Here is an 18,746-nt window from a genome sequence, read left to right on the forward strand (position 1 = left end):
AAGTTTGAGCAGATCTCCGGCAACAGAAATCCTGACAAGGGAACAGGCCGGTTGGGCTGTGTGTAGTGGGTCCAAGTGTGCTGCTTGTGGGGGGAACTCCCAGAGGCTGAAACCGCTGGTCATTCCCTCCTCTTGCGCCCGTTCTCTCCCCGGGTTTCTAAACAGCCGTGAGGACCCAGAGCGTGGAGTGACCAGCTGTTATGTGCACTCCCTGGACAGGTCAGAGGTTAATTTTACAGTTGTATTCTGGAGTTCCTAGGAGGCCCCTGTACGTCTTAGGGGTCAACCCCAGACACCTCTGCATGGTCCTTACATAAGGACATTGGAGTTTCTCGAACCAGAGGGAGGAACTTGCCTCTTTGATCTTCGGAGTCTGGGTAGGGACCAGGCACTCGTCATTGGTCGGACTTTCTCTTGCAACTGGCAGGAAGCCTGCTGCTTTCTGACCCGTCCGACAGCCCACTCATCCCTCCATGGGCCTTTTCATGTGGCAGCCACCCTAACGGTTTTTGACCCAAGCCCTGTTTCAGATGGGCCAAAGGCCAAAGACCTTATTTGGAAAGTGAAAGAGAAAATGCCCGCTAGAGAGGCAGCCTGATTAAGTGGCTGGCGGGCACCTGGCAAGCCTCTGAATCGCAGGCTCAAGCCCCCAAAGCTGGTAACCGGAACGGTGAGCCGAGGGCTCTTCCCGGGGTCGGTCTGCGACGCTGCGGAATGAGCTCCACAGACCAGACGATTTGAGCAAAAGTGCGGAAAGTTTACTGCAAGCAGATGCAGACGCCCTGCCTGGGGACGGCCCGTGATGGGCTGCCCGTGAAGCCTTGTCGCCCAGGGTATGTATTTGCTACAAGCCCGTTCCTCTCTCTGTCCGTGTTGTCACCTCATTGCGCTTGCCCAGCACGGACCTGAACTCCTGCTTCCATGCGTCCCTTCCTGTTCCTATGCGTTCGTCTGCCTTGTTGTTGCAGGCCCTTCCTGGGTCCCAGGAATCCTGCTCTGAGTCCAGAAACATCCTATTATTTCTGCGTGGTTGGTTGCTGTGATTCGGTTGCTCAAAGGGCCCTGTCTGCCTGCCTGTGTCCCACCCGCCTTTGTTTCCCACTGGACCCCGCCCTGTCTGCCTGCCTGTCAACTTAACCCTTTCACATGGATCCAGATAATAGGGTGGCGACGGCCTGGGGTGGGGTGGGAACTGGGTGGAGGGAGCAAGGGGGAAGAAAGGGGGGGACATCTGTAATATTCTCAACAATAAAGATTAAAAAATCTGTGATCATTGTTACTAAAGGGAGTTTTTAAGGAAGTTTGTTAAAAATTAAACTTTGAAAATACACATACATTTTGCATCAGCTTAAAGATTAGCAATTTATTTTAGTTGAAAGCCACCCAAAAGAGAACCCAAAGAGCAATGGTACTATTTACTTTAAAGAAGCACAAAAGACATAAAAGTACCCAGTACAATTTATTGTGCATCAGGAAGCTTAACTTAAACCAACAGCATAGTAAAAAGATATGTCATTTTTGTTCATAGCAGAACAGGTTTCAAAATATATTTTCTTTTAAATGTATTCAAGCAGTACATAATAATCCTTTATAAAAGTTACATATATTTTTTGTCAATACCTTCATTACATTTATAAATACTTGATTTGCACAGCACTCCATCAAAAAAATTTAAAACCCCTTAAAAATACCTACATATATTTCGTATCTATAAACCCTTCACAGGCACAAGGTAGGCCTAGTGAAGGGTTCATTTACTGTTGCAACAAAATGCATGTAAATCTGTAGTTTTCTTTGTCTGTAAAACATCTTGAAAAATTAGCAAGACACTTACTGTGAAACTGAGTTTCCTAAACCACCCTTTGCAGAAAGGAATTTGATGTGCATATTCCCAAGAGATTCAAATGTCAGACACACAGGTGGAAAGAGAGACCCACTGAACACAGACGCGTACACACAGGGCAGTTAAGGCAGGAGGTGATGACCGAGAACCGAGAGGACGGTGTGGGAGGGACAAACAGTCCCGCACCCAGTCTGCACCGGGAACTCGCGGCACCGCTCACTGCTCCCTGCTCCTCCTCCACTCACCGAAGAGTTTCCGTGTGAGCACTTCCGCAGAAGCACCGGATGCCTGATGTGTGCTTCTGTAACATCCCCTCGGATCCGACCACGACACTCGGTCAAGGAATCTGAATTGCTATTTCTTCAAGATTTAGACTTGTAGGAAACATTTTCTTCACTGGCAAAGGACACCACGGATCAGTATCACGAGTACCCAGGTGTGTATGCTGGGTTTCATTCTAGCCAAGAATATTAAGCAGAGACAAGGAAAGGGGAGTAAGACCCGGCTTTGTTTGACCTTTGAACAAAGGCAATAGGTCCCCAGTGCTGAGTGGCTCTAGGAGCACCCACTCCTCCACACCTGTGGGCCACGTGCACTTTCAGAGAAGCAGGAAAGAGGAAGACAAGAAGGGATTCTTCACCCTGACTCTGGCCGTGGATGGCAGTCCCGCCCAGCCCTGCAGCCCCTCGTCCCTGGAGGTGAGGACAGAAAGCCACCCTTTCTCAGAGATGTGACCTTTTCCATTTGAATTTCAAAGCGGAACTCCAGATAACTGTGAGAGTTGCATACTGTTTGCAGCAACGTATTTCAAATCCTAACTTGTTCTAATGTACAAACGGAAAGAAAAAGAATGGAAGAAAAGGAACAGAAGGAGGGAGAGGGTTACTCATCAAACTTGGCCCTAAAGGATGCCACTGCATCTCCCCTCCAGCACCAGAAAGTCTCCCGATGGTATGGCTCCCGGCGACTTCAGAAAGACAGCGCCTGCAGGTCTCCCTTCTGCCGTCACAGCTCGGTGCACTGGCTCCCTGGCTCCTCGAAGGCAGCGAGGCCCCAGACGCTGCCATTCGGCAGCAGGGGCTCAATGTCCTCGTCACTGCCCTGCTCCGGGGTGTCGGTCACAGTGCCGCTGACGCTGTTGCTATGTTTCTTAGCCCCATTACTGCATTCAGGGATGAATAAGGCAACCAGGAAAGATATAAGAACTATACATGCCCCAAATAAAAACGGCGGGCCTGGGACGAGGGCTCCCTGATGGTGTGGAAACAAACGGAGATGAAGAACTGGTTAGTCTTTTCAATGCAAAATTAGCTCTGGGTGACCCAAACCCCACACCACCTCCAAGAGAATCACTTTCACGTGAGTCAGGGCACACCCGCCCCAGCCTGGAGCCGCTAGCCCACAGGGGCAGCCTCTCACCGCTGTCATCGCTTCTCTGCAGCTGAACCCAAGCCTGTGAGTAACAGTTGTTTATCTCTAATCTTACCCTCTGATACCAGATCATGCATTCTGTACATGAACATTAGTTCCAATTCTGTATAGAAATCTCTATTAAATATTGCTTAGAAGGAGGGAAAAATACTAAATAAAGATTAAGAAAAAAAACTCTAGTTCAATTTCTAGCTGGAATTGTAGGTCATTTTATATTTTATTTGGCTTGGGCTTTTCCAGAAGACAGGGTTCTGATCAGAGTTACTGTGTAGGTGAGGACAGAATTGAGAGAAATCTTTTATATGAGACATCAAATCAACGAAACCGCCCCTCCCCAGGCCCGGAGCACCGAGCACAGCCTCCTACCGCTAGGTCCAACAGTCTTATTGTGCAAACAAAAATGTGCAAGGACACGCTCCACACTGAGGGTCAGAGGGTTGGTTCAGTCAGACATATTCGTGGTAACAACACTAGACTTATCACCGAATTACCTGCAAAGCAGCATTGTTAGAATTCAGTTTCGGTTCCAACTCAGTCAGCTCTACATGGAACATGTAGAATATGAAGCCATACAGCGCTGGCCCCAGGCCATTACACAGTCCTCGGATGCCAGTTATGATGCCCTGGGCAACGCCTAAGTGAGAACAAAAAGAAGGCATGTCAAGACTGGGGACTCGACCGAGCCCTCGTACCAACTGTGAGCACTGAGGCAGCGGGACTGGGGCGTCCGTGCTGAGGAGGCAGGGGGATTCATTCATTTCACAAATGTGTTCTTGGTTTTACTGTGTCCTTTTAATGTTGTCACTCTGTGCCCTAGTGTCCATGAGATGACATGACAGTGATGTTTCTGAAATACCACAGGGACTGAATCCTCCTCACAACAGCTAGATATTCTCATAAATGGGGAATAACAAAATGAAAAACTTTAATCTTCTCCATTTGCAGACAATTTCCACTTTTCTGTGGATTAAGAGCTTCCTGCTCTACTTATTTAATGTGCTTTTACAATTAAACTTGCTCTCTGCCTCCTGCAGCCCCGTGCATGTGAGTCCACAACAGTCCTGATGCTGTGTGGGCCCAGCGTCCAGACAGACTGCTCCTCAAGGCGACCCCCCATTTCGGATGCATCTTCCTGTAGACCTGCACTGAAATACCCCACAGGTGCCAATTTCTAGATACCTCTGGTTTCTAACAAGAAAAGAAAAAATTAGCTTGAATTGTATGACATGCATGTTACTGTAGGTCAAAAATGGTCAAAGATTATTCAGCCCAATGCAATGTGCTGTAATAGTTTTGTACGCGGACATTTAGAAACATCTGTACTAACACATACGAGCATAAAAAGAGCCAAAGAGGATTTAGTCCATGAAAGACAGGTGCGCACTTGTCAGGCACCGAGCAGCGCCCGCCCCACAGGGCCGCCTTCTCCCGGGATGGCGCCTCCACGGCTGTGCAGCTGGCGGGGGCCATGGCAGGGGACACACAGAACCTGTGGCCACTATTTTATGAGACTGAGGCCACTATTTTAAAATGTGTTTATGAACTAGATGGCTAATTTCTGATGAGGAAAAATGGGTGCAATAAGCAAACTATCTTTTCCAATAAAGTTTTTATTGAAACTTTTTAAAGGGCTCTCCCTTTAAAAATTTACAATTTTTTTCAAATTGACTACTTCCTGACTACAGTGAGGTGAGTCATTGAAAGAGGAAGTGGAAAAGGATGAACTCTGGTCGTGGGAGATGCCTGACGGTGAACCAGAGACACAAGAAGGGTGGGGTCCCCACGCTCCTCTCCACACAGCTGTCCCCATGCTGCCTCTCACTCGGCATCCGATACCAGCAGCCACACAGATCTGCTCTTCATCCTCTCGGACAATCACTTCCTACATTCAGCTCATGGCCTTCGAGAGAGTCCAAATTAAAGAAGTCCCAGTGATGACAGTGAGTAAATAACAAGCTCGCTATCTGACTAACTAGTCCGTCATTATTTAACAGACATCTGTTATCATTTAGTTAATTTTTATGGCATCACAATAAAGAGGAGTCAAAACCAAAAAGAGAAAATAGTTCTCTTTCTATTTCTTAGTGTTCTGAACTGCTGAGTCCACATTTTAAAACCATGAGTGTAATTTCAGAGCAGGAAGGAAAGCAAACAGATGCGGCTCTGGGAGGGACCACACGGTGAAGAGGCTCAGAGCCGCTCAGGTTGCCGTCAGGTCCGTCTCAAGTGATGGAGGGAAACAGGCGACAGTGCTCTCACCTTGCTGATCTGACTCTGCGTTCTGCGAGACCAGGGCACTGACCGCCGGGAAGGTGATGCTGGACACGGCGGCCACGGCCCCTGCGGCCCACACCATCCTGCAAGGACAGGGAGCGTCAGGCGACAGGCTGCGGCTGGCTGTCAGAGCGTAGTCAGGGGGGGAGCATGAGATACTTTCTGTTTCCTCAGGTTACGTTGTATTAATCTTTCCTCTTTACTAATATATATATATATTTTTTAACCTGGGAAGTTATTCGTTACTTCACGGGCTGGGAAAGTTTCATTTACTTATTTTACCTCTTTCAAAATCTGTTCTCCTTGATTTCCCTTTTACCACCTTTAGATGTACGCTCAGTGAAGTTCAAAAGGATTTATTTCTACAAATGCCACTTTCTCTGTCTCAGAGGCTGGCCTGCACACTACCTTTGAGCTGCTCCTTTTGCTACCCACGGGCAGAGCAAGCCTTGGCGCGCAGGACGACACCTGCAGACTCCCAGACCCGCTTCCTTTGGACTAAGCCTGTCACACTCAAAGTTGACACGGGCCAAGTAGACGAGGCATGCGGCCCGCGGCCCCACGTTGGACATGCTTCCTTTAGACTCTTGTCCTTTCCTCAATGAAGGAAACGTAAGTGCGAATCCATATGCATCATCTGTGTGAGGAAGGTGGGCCCCCAACTCGGCTTAAACCTGCTCGGCGAGGCTTCCTTGGGGACGGCTGACATGCACGTCCTTAAAGGAAAGACCCTTCAGGTCGACAAAGGCCTTTTCCTGCACAAGCCTGACTGACTCAGCTACGGAACCCAAGTCCATCGGACAGAAATCTTAAAGAACAAGAATCTTCTCCTGGCCTGTAAAGCATTTCTCGTTTCTGTAAATTCTGTCATGCCTGCAGAATGAGGAGTAACTAATATTTAAAGAGACAGGACCTCTGGATTTGGTAACCAGGCACTGGGGACACCAGCCACATAACAGAACAGCACTCGGGATTCTTGTCATTTCTCCTGGCTCAGGGCTTATTCTGACCTTCCTGTTACGGGAGTAGAATATGCCAGCAGGAGTAACTACCTCAGGATACACTTGATTTTGGAAGAGATCTTAGGATTAATCTAACTCAAGTTCTTACGTTATAAAGTCACTCAGCTAATTACAGCAATGAGTCCTGCTATCATTTTTCCTTGTCTTTTTGTTTTGGACCACGCTGTGCTGGTGGGAATCGGGGGAGGAAAGGTGGCATTTGTCCCTAAAAACTGACAAATGTGTTTAAAATATTTGGAGGAGTTGGAGGAGGAAGCACACACATTTAATTAAGTAACAACTCACTGAAAGCCACGAAGGTGAAGAGAGTTTTTACAAATAATCCTGTCACCTTGCTCAGCCTTCCCCAAATTAAGTCCAAACAGGTTTTGAAATGTTGTGTACACCAAAGGGGTAAGTAGCCCTGCTGCCTTCACACCACTGTCAGCTCAAGCTCCCCTAGTTCGTGAGGACCCAGGGGAAGGCTTACCAGGCCTGAGACCCGAGCCCATACCAGGCCAGCTGGAGCGCCTGGCAGCCCAGGCCCAGGAGCACGGTGTTCTTCTTCCCCAGCGACCTCATCAAGGCGGCGAGCAGGGCTGTCTGCAAAGCCAAGGAGAGCCCTGAGAAGCACGCGGAGGGAGCCGGGAACGGGGACCACGCTGTGCTGGCGCGGCTCTCCAGGGGCACAGGACCTTCGGCCTCCTCCCCAATGCTGTCTATCGGGTGCTTTGCTAGCACTTCCCCAGGAAGGTTACAGAACCATTCACCAGCTGTCGTGACTGAGAGGGACATGGCCTCAGTCTTTTCTGAGAAACGCCAATCACTTAATCACCCAGTGCCTAGCGGGCTCTGCCGAGTATTTACAGAATATGTGGAATTCTGCTGGAGGCTAGCAGTTTTGCAAAGTTGGACTGATGTAAGTTTGATTTTAACAAATACATCCTCTGTTAGAAACCAGTAGAGATAGTCTGGGCTGATGACTAACCAGAGTTCACATAAACCCCACAAATTATGAGCAACTGAGAGTGTAACGCAGTTTACATTTGCTGATACCACTGGACAAAATGAGTAAAAGGTCTTTGCCTTGGTGCGCTCCTGTGAGCCTTGTTCGTCCTAACACGTAGGCAAGGCAGCCCTGTAGCCTCCTTTCCTACGCTCCCAGCTGCTGTGCCAGGGAGCAGCCCCCAGGAGCCCCAGGACACAGGGAAGGCCTGTCGGGTGATGTGAGGCACATGAGCCCAGCCTTGCGGGCCTGTATCTTTAACAGATGGAGAAATCGATGTTCTTTACTCATTACACATGCTCCAACCCACTCATCTGCCACATTTCTTTGAGCAGAGGTCGGAACAGCTACCGATTTTCATTTCTGCTTTTCACTTCTCCACATTAAAATAACACTGAAACATCCTCCTGGTGAAGTAAATTTCTGGATATCTGGAGCCCATGTCAATTTCCTAGGTCTGCTATTGTACCATAGATATACAAGATGTCACTGCCATGGCAGGGGCAACGAAGGCAGGCGTGCGGGAGACATTTGAGAACGCTTCCTACAGCTTCCTGTGAACCTACGGTTATTTCAGAATAAAAATATTTAAAAATGAGAAAAATGACACTTACCTGAGCCACAATAGACAGAATTCCTAGCACAGCTATGAACTCTGCAATTTTAACAGATCCAAAACCTATGATCTGTGAAATAGAGGGGGAGGGGGAGAAACACTATTGTTAACATAGATATTATAAAAATAAGAAATGTTATGTTTTAGTAAGGCTTTAGGACCAAACAGTTGGAAAAAGTTCATAAAACCTTGATGATGGCAAATTAAGGCAGTGCTGAAAGTTGAACCTATTTAACCAGAAAATTACATCTAAATCTGATAAAAAACCATTACAAGCAAGCATAACTTAACAAATATTTTAAAGATATTTTCTATTACAGGCCTATCTATCGTTTCATATTCCTTCCCATCCCCAACCCACCAAAAAAGAAATATGTTATCAAGCATCAGAGAAAATATAAAGAAAATAATCTGACTTTTGATGCAGAATTTAGAATTTACTCATTAGCAAGTTCAGTGGCTCTCAGAGATGGCTGCACATTGAAATCATGTGGGGCTGAGGGGAAGGGGGAAGGGGAGGGAGCAGTGAGACTCTGCAACCCGGAGACCAAATGGGCAGAGCTCAGGCCTCGACACAGGCATGTTCCCAAAGCTCCTGATGAGCAGCCTCTTCACCTAACAGCTCTGATCTGCCAAACTATTCGTTTAAATACCAAGTTTTTAAAAAATATATTTTTATTGATTTCCTAGAGAAAGGAAGAAGGCAAGAGATAGAAACAATAGAAACACCAATGATAAGAGAGAATCATTGCTCAGCGGCCTCCCGCACGCCCCCTACTGGGGATCTGGGCATGTGCGCAGTCCAGGCATGTGTCCTTGACCAGAGTCGAACCTGGGACCCTTCAGTCCGCAGGCCAAACCATTGAGCCAAACCAGCTAGGGCTTAAATATCAAGTTTTTAAAGTTAAATTATTTTCCCCTCTTAAAATTCTCTGAAATTCATAAAAAGGAATTAAAAAATTATTAATAGAGAATAAAAAGATAATAGAAAACTAAGAGCTAGTTCTTTGAAAAGATAAAAGAAAATCGACAAACCTTTAGTTAGAATCACACAAAAAAGAGAGATGTCTCAAGTAAATAAAATCAGAAATGAAAGAGATTTTACAACTGATACCACACAAAGATTCACAAGAAACTACTATGAACAAAATTATATGCCAACAAAGTGGTCAACCTAGGAGACATGGATAAATTCCTAGAACCATAACAGAATCACAATGAAATAAAAAACCCAAACAGACTGATGACTAGCAAGGAGTCTCAACCAGTAATCAAAAACCCCCCAACAAAAGTCTAGGACCAAATGGTTCACTGGTGAATCCGTTAAACATTCAAAGAAGAATTAACACAAATCTTTCTCACACTCTTCCAAAAAACAGTAGACAGAAGAACTCTCTCAAACACACTTTATTTTTAAAATATTTTTATTGATTTCAGAGAGGGAGAGGAAGAGAGAAACATCAATGATGAGAGGGAATCATTGATTGGCTGCCTCCTGCACGTTGGACCGAGCCCGCAACCCAGGCATGTACCCTTGACCGGAATCAAACCTGGCATCCTTCCGTCCACAGGCCGATGTTCTATCCACTGAGCCACACCACCTAGGGCTCTCAAACACATTTTACAGGAGGGCCAGCATTATCCTGATACCAAAACCAGACAAAAATGCCACACAAAAATAAAAATAAAATTACAGGCTAATATCTGTGATGAACATGATGTAGAACTTTTCAACAAAGTAGTAGCAAACTGAATTTAATAGTACATTTAAAAAAATCATGCATTATTATCAAGCGAAATTTATACCAGAGAGGCAAGGATAGTTCAACATCTGCAAATCAGTTGATGTGATACACCACATCAATAAAATGAAGGATAAAAATCTTAAGACATTTCAATAAATGCAAAGCATTTGACAAAATTCAAAACCCATTTATGATAAAAAAAAAAATGGGTATGGAAGAAAAGTACCCCAATATAATAAAGGCATCATATGATAAGACCACACATACACAGCTTTTTCTGTCAGATCAGGAACAAGACAACGATGTCCACTCTTGCCATTTTATTTGATACTAGAGGCCCAGTGCACGAAATTCGCGCACTCAAGGGCGGGTGGGGTTCCTGAGCCCAGCCTGGGCCCTTTCACAGTCCAGGAGCCCTTGGGGGATGTCCGACTCATGGCTTAGGCCTGTTAGTCAGACATCCTTAGTGCTGCCACGGAGGCAGGAGAGGCTGCTGCCACTGTTGCTGTGCTTGCCAGCTGTGAGCCTGGCTTTTGGCTGGGCAGCATTCTCTCTGTGGAAGAGCACTGACCACCAGGGGGCAGCTCCTGCAGTGAGCATCTGCCGCCTGGTAGTCAGTGTGCATCATAGCAACCAGTTATTCTCTCATTCTGTCAATTTGCATATTAGCCTTTTATTATATAGGCCTAGAGGCCTGGTGCATGAAATTCGTGCATGGGTAGGGTTCCTAGGCCTGGCTGGCGAACAGGCTGGCCAGGGCCTTCCTTCCACTGGCTGCTGGCTGCCAGCTGGGTCTCTTCTTCCCCCCAGCTACTGGCCCGGGCCTTCCTTCGTTCTGCCCCCGGTGGTCAGTACACATCATAGCAAGAAGTCAAACTCCCGGTCGGCCGAACTCCCAGTGGAAAATTTGCATATTAGCCTTTTATTATATAGGATAGTACTGGTAGTCCTATCAGCAGAAAAGAGGCAAGAAAAATAAATAAAATGCATCCACATTGGAAATGAAGAAGTAAAACTGCCTGGCTGGCGTGACTCAGTGGTTGAGCGTTGACCTATGAACCAGAAGGTCATTGTTCGATTCGCGGTCAGGGCACATGCCTGGGTTTCGGGCTTGATCTCCAGTGTGTGGTGTGCAGGAGGCAGCCGATCAAAGATTCTCTCACATTATTGATGTTTTTATCTCTCTCTCCCTCTCCCTTCCTCTCTGAAATCAATAAAAATATATATTAAAAAAAGAAGTAAAACTGTCACTATTTGCAGATGACATGATAGTATACTTAGAAAACCCTAAAGACTCTATAAAAAAAACTATTGTAACACATACACAAATTCAATAAAGTTGCAGAATACAAAACCAATATAAAAGATCTGTGGCCTTCCTATACATTAACAACAAAGTATCAGAAAGAGAATGAAGAAAACAATCCCATTTACAATCACAACAAAAAGAATAAAATACTGCCCTAGCTCGTCTGGCTCAGTGGACAGACAGAGTGTCAGCCTGCGGACTGAAGGGTCCCGAGCTCGATTTCGGTCAAGGGCACATGCCAGGGTTGCAGGCTGGGGCAGGGGCATGCAGGAGGCAGCCAATCAATGATTCTCTCTCATCATTGATGTTTTCATCTCTCTCTCCCTCTCCTTTCCTCTCTGAAATCAATAAAAATATATTTTTTACAAAAAGAGAATAAAATACCTAGGAACAGTCTTAACAAAGGAGGTGAAGATTGTACTATGTACTCTGAAAATTACAAGACATTATTGAAGGAAACTGAAGACAAAGCTATTCTGTGTTCATGGATTGGAAGAATTAACATTGTTAAAATGGCCAAATTAACTAAAGCAGTATACAGATTTAATGCAATCCTTACCAAAGTCCCAATGGTATTTTTTCAGAAATAGCACAAAAAAAAAAATCCTCAAATTTATATAGAGCCACAAATGACCCCAATAGTCAAAGCAAGCCCAGGGAAAAAGAAAGCCCAAGATATCACACTCCCTGACTTCAAACTACACTATAAAGCTGTCGTAATAAAATCAGTGCGGTATTGGCAGAAAAACAAACACAGAAATTAATGGAACACAACAGAAAGCCCAGAGGTAAACCCACACCTATATGGGCAACTACTTTTTGACAAAGGAGCCAAAAACACACACTGGAGAAAGGACAATCAGTCTCTTCAATAAATAGGGGTAGGAAAACTGGAATGCCACACACAACAGAATGAAACTAGACCACTGACACCATACACAAAAGTTAACTCAAAATAGATGAAGGACTTGAACGTAGGACCTGCAACAATAAAATACATGGCAGAAAACAAACACAGGCACTAAACTTATGGACCTTGGGATTTTGTGAACTTGACCCTAAAGGCAAGAGAAGCTAAAAAAAAAAAAAAAAAAAAAAAGAAATGAATAGGACTATTTCAATCTTAAAAGCTTCTGTACAGCAAAAGAAACCATCAACAAAACAAAAAGGAAACCAACCGAAAGAAAGAAGGTATCATATTTGCAAATGATACCTCTGATAAGGTGCTAATTTTAAAAGTATTTAAAGAACTCATAAGTACAACTCAAAAACAAGAAAATTTTCAATTAAAAGATGGTCAAAAGATCTGAATAGATACTTTTTCACAGAAAACATACAGAGGGCCAACAGATACATGAAAAAATGCTTAATACCGCAAATTCATATCAGCACCATAATGAGATACCGTCTCAAAACTATCAGAATAGCTTTTATCAAAAAGAAAAGAATTAAGCCCTGGCTGGTGTGGGTCAGTCGGCTAGAGCGCATCCCATATATCGAAAGGCTGCAGGTTCGATTACACAGGGGACATATTGGAAGGCAACCAATTAATGCTCTCTCTCTCTGGCCCCTTTCCCCTCTCTCTAAAATCAATAAGCATATGCTTGGGTGAGGATTTTTTTAAAAAAAGAAAAGAATTGACAAGCGTCAGGGATGATGTTAAAAAAAGAACACTTGTGTACTCTTAGTGGGAATGTAAATTGGTGCAGCCACTATGGAAAACAGTGTGATGGTTCCTCAGAAATTAAGAATAGAACTACCATTTGACCCAGCAATCCTTCTTCTGGGTATCTACCTGCAAAACTAAAAACACTTATGCATAAAGATATATGAACCCCATGTTCACTGCAGCATTATTCACAATAGCTAAGACATGGAAACAACCAAAGTGCCCTTTGATGAATGACTGAATAAAGAAGATGTGGTCCATACAAAACTGAAGACTACTCAGCCATAAAAAAGATAAAATATTGTCATTTGGGACAACATGGATGGATCTTGGGAGGACTATGTGTAAGTGAAATAAGTCAGACAGAAAAAAAAAAAGAACTGTATGATTTTTAACTCATATGTGGGATATGAGATAAAAAAACAACAAATGAACAAACAAGACAAGCAAACAGAAGCCATAAAAAAGAAAACATCTCACAGATACAGACAACAAAATGGTAGTTACCAGAGGGGAAGGGGGTGGGGAGGAGAAAGAAGGCAAAGGGTTCAAATACATGGTGACAAGAGGATAGTAGGCTTCAGGGGGTGAGCACTGGAAGCCACACATCTGAAATGTACATATTGTTATTAACCAATGTGACACCAATGAACTTAATTTAAAAATAATAAACAAAATTAAATACCTAAGGGGGGAAAATCAGATGCATTCCTTTACACTAATAATGAACTATAAAGATTAATTAATTCCATTTTCAATTGCATCAAAAAGAATAAAATATGTAGAAATAAATTAACCAAGGTGGAGAAAGACAAGTATATTTAAAACCTTTAAGATATTAATGAACAAATTTGAAGAAGGTACAAAAAAATGGAAGGATATTCCATGCTCATGGATTGGAAGAATTAATATGACTAAAATGTCCATACCCTATCCCAGTGGTCAGCAAACCGCGGCTCTCGAGCCACATGCGGCTCTTTGGCCCCTTGAGTGTGGCTCTTCCACAAAATACACATGTGGGCGCACACGTACAGTGCGATTGAAACTTCATGGCCCACGTGCAGAAGTCGGTTTTTGGCCTGGCAGAGTCTATTTTGAAGAAGTGGCGTTAGAAGAAGTAGGGGGTGTCGGTCGGTCAGGCGACGGGAGACGCGGTGCAGGGGGGCCGCGGGATACACAGCGCGATTCATGCAGGAGTTGAGTGAGCCAGTCAGTCAGCAGTCTCCTGTGCAGTGGTTAGTGCTAGTCACGTCCGCAAATCGCACGCGGGTGACAAAAGTACCTACTCGAAGCATAAAGTTACCTGTATTTTTCCAACCAGCTGCAAATCCTACAGGTATTTTTGTCATCAATTTAAGAATAGAAAAAACAAGTATACAAGATGAGTGTGGATGGGAGAGTTGGAAGGGGTTGACCTCAGCGAACGTACCTCAATCATATTGAGGACGTTTTTAGCAAAGGCCAGCTTAGGAGTACCTAACTAAGTTAATAACAATGTACCTACATATATAGTTTGAGTTTAAAAAATTTGGCTCACAAAAGAAATTTCAATCATTGTACTGTTGATATTTGGCTCTGTTGACTAATGAGTTTGCCAACCACTGCCCTATCCAAAGAAATACAAAAAAATCAATGCATCCTATAAAAATTCCAATTAGATTTTTACCAGAAATAGAAGAAAATCCTAAAATCTGTAAGGAACCACAAAAAACCCTTAATAGTCAAAGCACTCTTGAGGAAGAACAACAAAGCTGGAGGCATCACACTCCCTAATTTCAAATTATATTACAAAATTGTAGTAATTAAAACAATAAGATACTGGCATAAAAACAGACACAGATTAAAGAAACCAATTAGAGAGCTCAGAAATAAACCCATGCATACATAGTCAATTAATTTATGATAAAGGAGCCAAGAATATACAATGGGGAAAAGACAGTTTCTTCAATAAATAGTGTTGGAAAAACTGGACAGCCATGCAAAATAATGAAACTAGACCACCAACTTACACCATACAAAAAAAATTAACTAAAAATGGATTAAGGATTTGAATGTAGGACCTGAAACCATAAAACTCCTAGAAGAAAACATAGGTGGTGAGCTCCTTGACTTAGGTCTTGGAGATGATTCTGTGAATCTAACACCAAAATCAAAAGCAAAAGCAGAAATAAAGAAATGGTTCTATATCAAACTAAAAAGGATATCATCAACAAAATGAAAAAGCAATTTACTGAATGGGAAGAAATAACTGGATGTCATGTATTGGATAAGGAACTAATATCTAAAATATATAAAGAATTTATGTGAGGAAACCAAGATGGCGGCATAGGTAAACACCGGAGATTGTTGCCTCGCACAACCACTTCAAAAATACAACTAAAAGACGGAACAAACATCACCCAGAATCACAGGAAGGCTGGCTGAGGGGAAATTCTACAACTAGAAGGAAAGAGAGAAGCATACCGAGAGGAGGCGCAGTGCGGAAGTAAAATACTAAGGTGCGGAGGTGCATGTGGAGCGGGCTGGCAGCTGAGGGCGCGGTTGTCATTTGCAATCGGGAGGGAGTCTCAGGCTCTGGGCTCCAGTTCCGGGCAAGTCTCTGGGAACCCAGACTCAAACGGGAGAAGCGGGACTGTCTGGCATCGGTCGGAACTCGAGGGCAGCTTTCTCTCCGAGGTTTGCAGCGGTTGCTGGGACACTGAGAGGCAGAGCCCCTGGGAACGGGACTGAGAGCAGCCATAACTGCTCGCTCCGCCTGCCCTGTTGATCCCCTGGGACCCGCCCTGCCCAAGCCTTGCACAGAGGCATTTGCTGGATAGCCTCAGGCAAAGGCTAGATTAGCACCCCCTAGAGGGCAGAAGTTCTTCCACTGCAGATACAGCTGATTCTCACAGCCAGTTGGCCTGGAGGTCAAATCCCCCCCAGGGTTACAACAATCAAGGCTTAACTACAACAAGACTGCGCAAAAAGCCCACAAGGGGGTGCACCAAGAAAGCATAAAAAATGCGGAGACAAAGAAACAGGACAGAAATGACAGAAATGGAGGAAAGCAAAATGCTGGATATAGAGTTCAAAACCACACTTTTAGGGTCTCTCAAGAACTGTCTAGAAGCCGCCAATAAATTTAGTAAGGCCCTCGAAAAGACTGGTGAGACCGCCGATAAATATAGTGAGATCCTCAAGAAATCTAATGAGACCCTCGATGTTGTGATAAAGGACCAACTAGAAATTAAGCATACACTGACTGAAATAAAGAATATTATACAGACTCCCAACAGCAGACCAGAGGAGCGCAAGAATCAAGTCAACGATTTGAAATGCGAAGAAGCAAAAAACACCCAACCGGAAAAGCAAAATGAAAAATGAATCCGAAAATACGAAGACAGTGTAAGGAGCCTCGGGGACAGCTTCAAGCGTACCAACATCAGAATTATAGACGCCCTATAGGGGTGCCAGAAGAAGAGAGAGGGCAAGATATTGAAAACCTATTTGAAGAATAATGACAGAAAACTTCCCCCACCTGGTGAAAGAAATAGACTTACTGGTCCAGGAAGGGCAGAGAACCCCAAACAAAAGGAATCCAAAGAGGACCACACCAAGACACATCATAATTAAAATGCCAAGAGCAAAAGACAAAGAGAGAATCTTAAAAGCAGCAAGAGAAAGAAACTTTGCAGGCCAGAAGGGAGTGGCAAGAAATATTCAAAGTGATGAATGCCAAGAACCTACAACCAAGATTACTTTATCCAGCAAAGCTATCATTCAGAATTGAAGGTCAGATAAAGATCTTCACAGATAAGGAAAAGCTAAAGGAGTTCATCACCACCAAACCAGGATTATATGAAATGCTGAAAGGTATTCTTTAAGAAGAGGAAGAGGAAGAAAAAGGTAAAGATACAAATTATGAACAACAAATATGCATCTATCAACAAGTGAATCTAAGAATCAAGTGAATAAATAATCTGATGAACAGAATGAACTGGTGATTATAATAGAATCAGGGACATAGAAAGGGAATGGATTGACTATTCTTGCGGGGGAAAGGGGTGTGGGAGATGCGGGAAGAGACTGGACAAAAATCGTGCACCTATGGATGAGGACAGTGGGTGGGGAGTGAGGGCGGAGGGTGGGGCGGGAACTGGGAGGAGGGGAGTTATGGGGGGGAAAAAGAGGAACAAATGTAATAATCTGAACAATAAAGATTTAATTAAAAAAAAAAAGAACCTATTAGTGAGGGTCAAGTGTTCCCTGCTCTAGTCATGGGACAAGCAGGGATCATCAAGGGAACAAAGGCTCCAGGTAGTGATCCTGTTGTTTGTTTCCATCTCTTACAGCATCACAAACGATGCTCCCTAAGAAACAGCCTCTTCAGAAGTATCTGGTGACTGAATGAATAAAAACCATCTGCCTGACAAAAAAAAAATAAAGAATTCATGTAACTCAGTAGCAACAAACAAACAATCCAATTTAAAATATGGGCATAAAACGGAACAGGCATTTTTCCAAAGAAGACATACAGATGGCCAATAGGTACATGAAAAGATGCTGAAATCACTAATCATCAGAGAAATGCAATGATATCACCTTACACAATTAGTTCAAATGGCTATTTTCAAAATTACAAGTGTTGGTGAGGATGTGGAGGAAAGGGAACCATCATACACTCTTGGTGGGAATATAAATTGGAGCAACGACTAAGGAAAACAGTCTGGAGGTTCCTCAGATTGTGGCAAGGCAGTTAAGACAGATATGAGCAGAGCAAGGAGGATGGGCTCTGTACAGAAGGTCAGCAGGGAACAAAGCCCCAGGTGCCAAACAATGGACAACTGTAGGGTCGGACCTTGACCCCAGGGTGACCTTTCCTCCCCTAGCATTTTGCTAGTTATGCAGTTTGGACCCTCTGACCTTAGAGATAACATTGAGGCCTCAGCTGTATTTTAGCACCAGGCCCAGGAAAGCAGCAAAACGAGACAAGTGACACCCAGCCTGCCCTCAGGACCAGTTGCATTGGATAATGCATGGCCTCCTGCCCTGGAGCTGACCAACCAATCAGTGGAGACCCAGATCCTGAAAGGACACACCTGGGAAGTTGCTGAACATCCCATGGCTCCTTCCCCTGGGACCTCCACCCTCAAAGCCCTTAGGACGAGGAGCCAGCTGCTTCTCCTGGAGCACCCCGCCTTTCCTCTCTCCCTCTCCCTCCCCATCTCCCCTGGGCCTTGGGTCACCTGTATCTTCTCACTTTTAAGCTCCAAGGGCCTTTCCTTTACCTCTATAACTTGTTTCCTAAGCCTCTTTCTTCTACGAATTACTTCTTCTACCTCTGTGATTTTCCAAATAAGTGTTCTCTTACAGTTTGGGTCTTGGCTCTGAATTCTTTCTTAACCTGAACTCAAGTATCAAGGTTGCTGAATCCAGGTTGTCTGACCTCACCAATCTAACACCAGTGCCTTTCTCACTGCCCCAACAAAACAACTAAAAATAGAACTACCACAAGATACAGCAATTCCACTTCTGGGCATTTCTCTGAAACTAAACTAAACGCGAAATGATATATGTGAAATGATCTATGTACCTGTTAGGTAGGAAGTTGGACATGAGGGGCTGGGGTGGGGCACTGTGGCCTTCAGACCTGGCCCAGCAGACAGCCGGCAGGCAGGTTCGGAGCAGCTGGCTCCTGGTGCAAGCGCAGAGGGAAACGACAGGACCTCGATGCCAGTGCTGGCTTGACGCCCACCCCCACCTGGGTTGTTCTGTACACATTATGGGTAAGGGCATGCCCAGAAGAAAGTTTGTGTCAATCGCCCCTGAATGCAAATGAAAGTCTCCATCCAGAAAGTCCCTCCTTTTTT

The 18,746-nt window shown here is 44.5% G+C and overlaps 1 protein-coding gene and 1 long non-coding RNA gene across 4 annotated transcripts in view; one reads left to right on the forward strand and one right to left on the reverse strand.

Annotated features, from left to right (window-relative positions):
• Positions 1–1,446: 1,446 nt before the first annotated feature.
• The window catches only part of MFSD14B (major facilitator superfamily domain containing 14B), a 63,627-nt gene continuing 46,327 nt past the window's right edge, over positions 1,447–18,746 (reverse strand). The window contains exons 6-10 of the mRNA XM_036311198.1: positions 8,170–8,241; positions 7,040–7,152; positions 5,534–5,631; positions 3,766–3,908; positions 1,447–3,094 (exon numbers count right to left, since the gene is read on the reverse strand). Coding sequence (XP_036167091.1) covers positions 2,849–3,094; positions 3,766–3,908; positions 5,534–5,631; positions 7,040–7,152; positions 8,170–8,241 — 672 coding nt within the window. The 3' untranslated portion in view covers positions 1,447–2,848. The remainder of the gene's footprint in view (positions 3,095–3,765; positions 3,909–5,533; positions 5,632–7,039; positions 7,153–8,169; positions 8,242–18,746) is intronic.
• LOC118657338 lies at positions 3,091–6,684 on the forward strand. Of its 3 annotated transcripts, none has more exons than XR_004967984.1 (3): positions 3,091–3,298; positions 4,309–5,214; positions 5,877–6,684. It is a non-coding gene; the product is annotated as an uncharacterized LOC118657338 (long non-coding RNA). The 3 variants fall into 3 exon arrangements; XR_004967983.1 differs by lacking the exon at positions 3,091–3,298 and having other exon boundaries at positions 3,904–4,435; positions 4,960–5,214; XR_004967982.1 differs by lacking the exon at positions 3,091–3,298 and having other exon boundaries at positions 3,904–5,214.

Source organism: Myotis myotis, unplaced genomic scaffold (assembly GCF_014108235.1).
Source record: "Myotis myotis isolate mMyoMyo1 unplaced genomic scaffold, mMyoMyo1.p scaffold_m19_p_52, whole genome shotgun sequence".
Lineage (NCBI taxonomy): Eukaryota > Metazoa > Chordata > Mammalia > Chiroptera > Vespertilionidae > Myotis > Myotis myotis.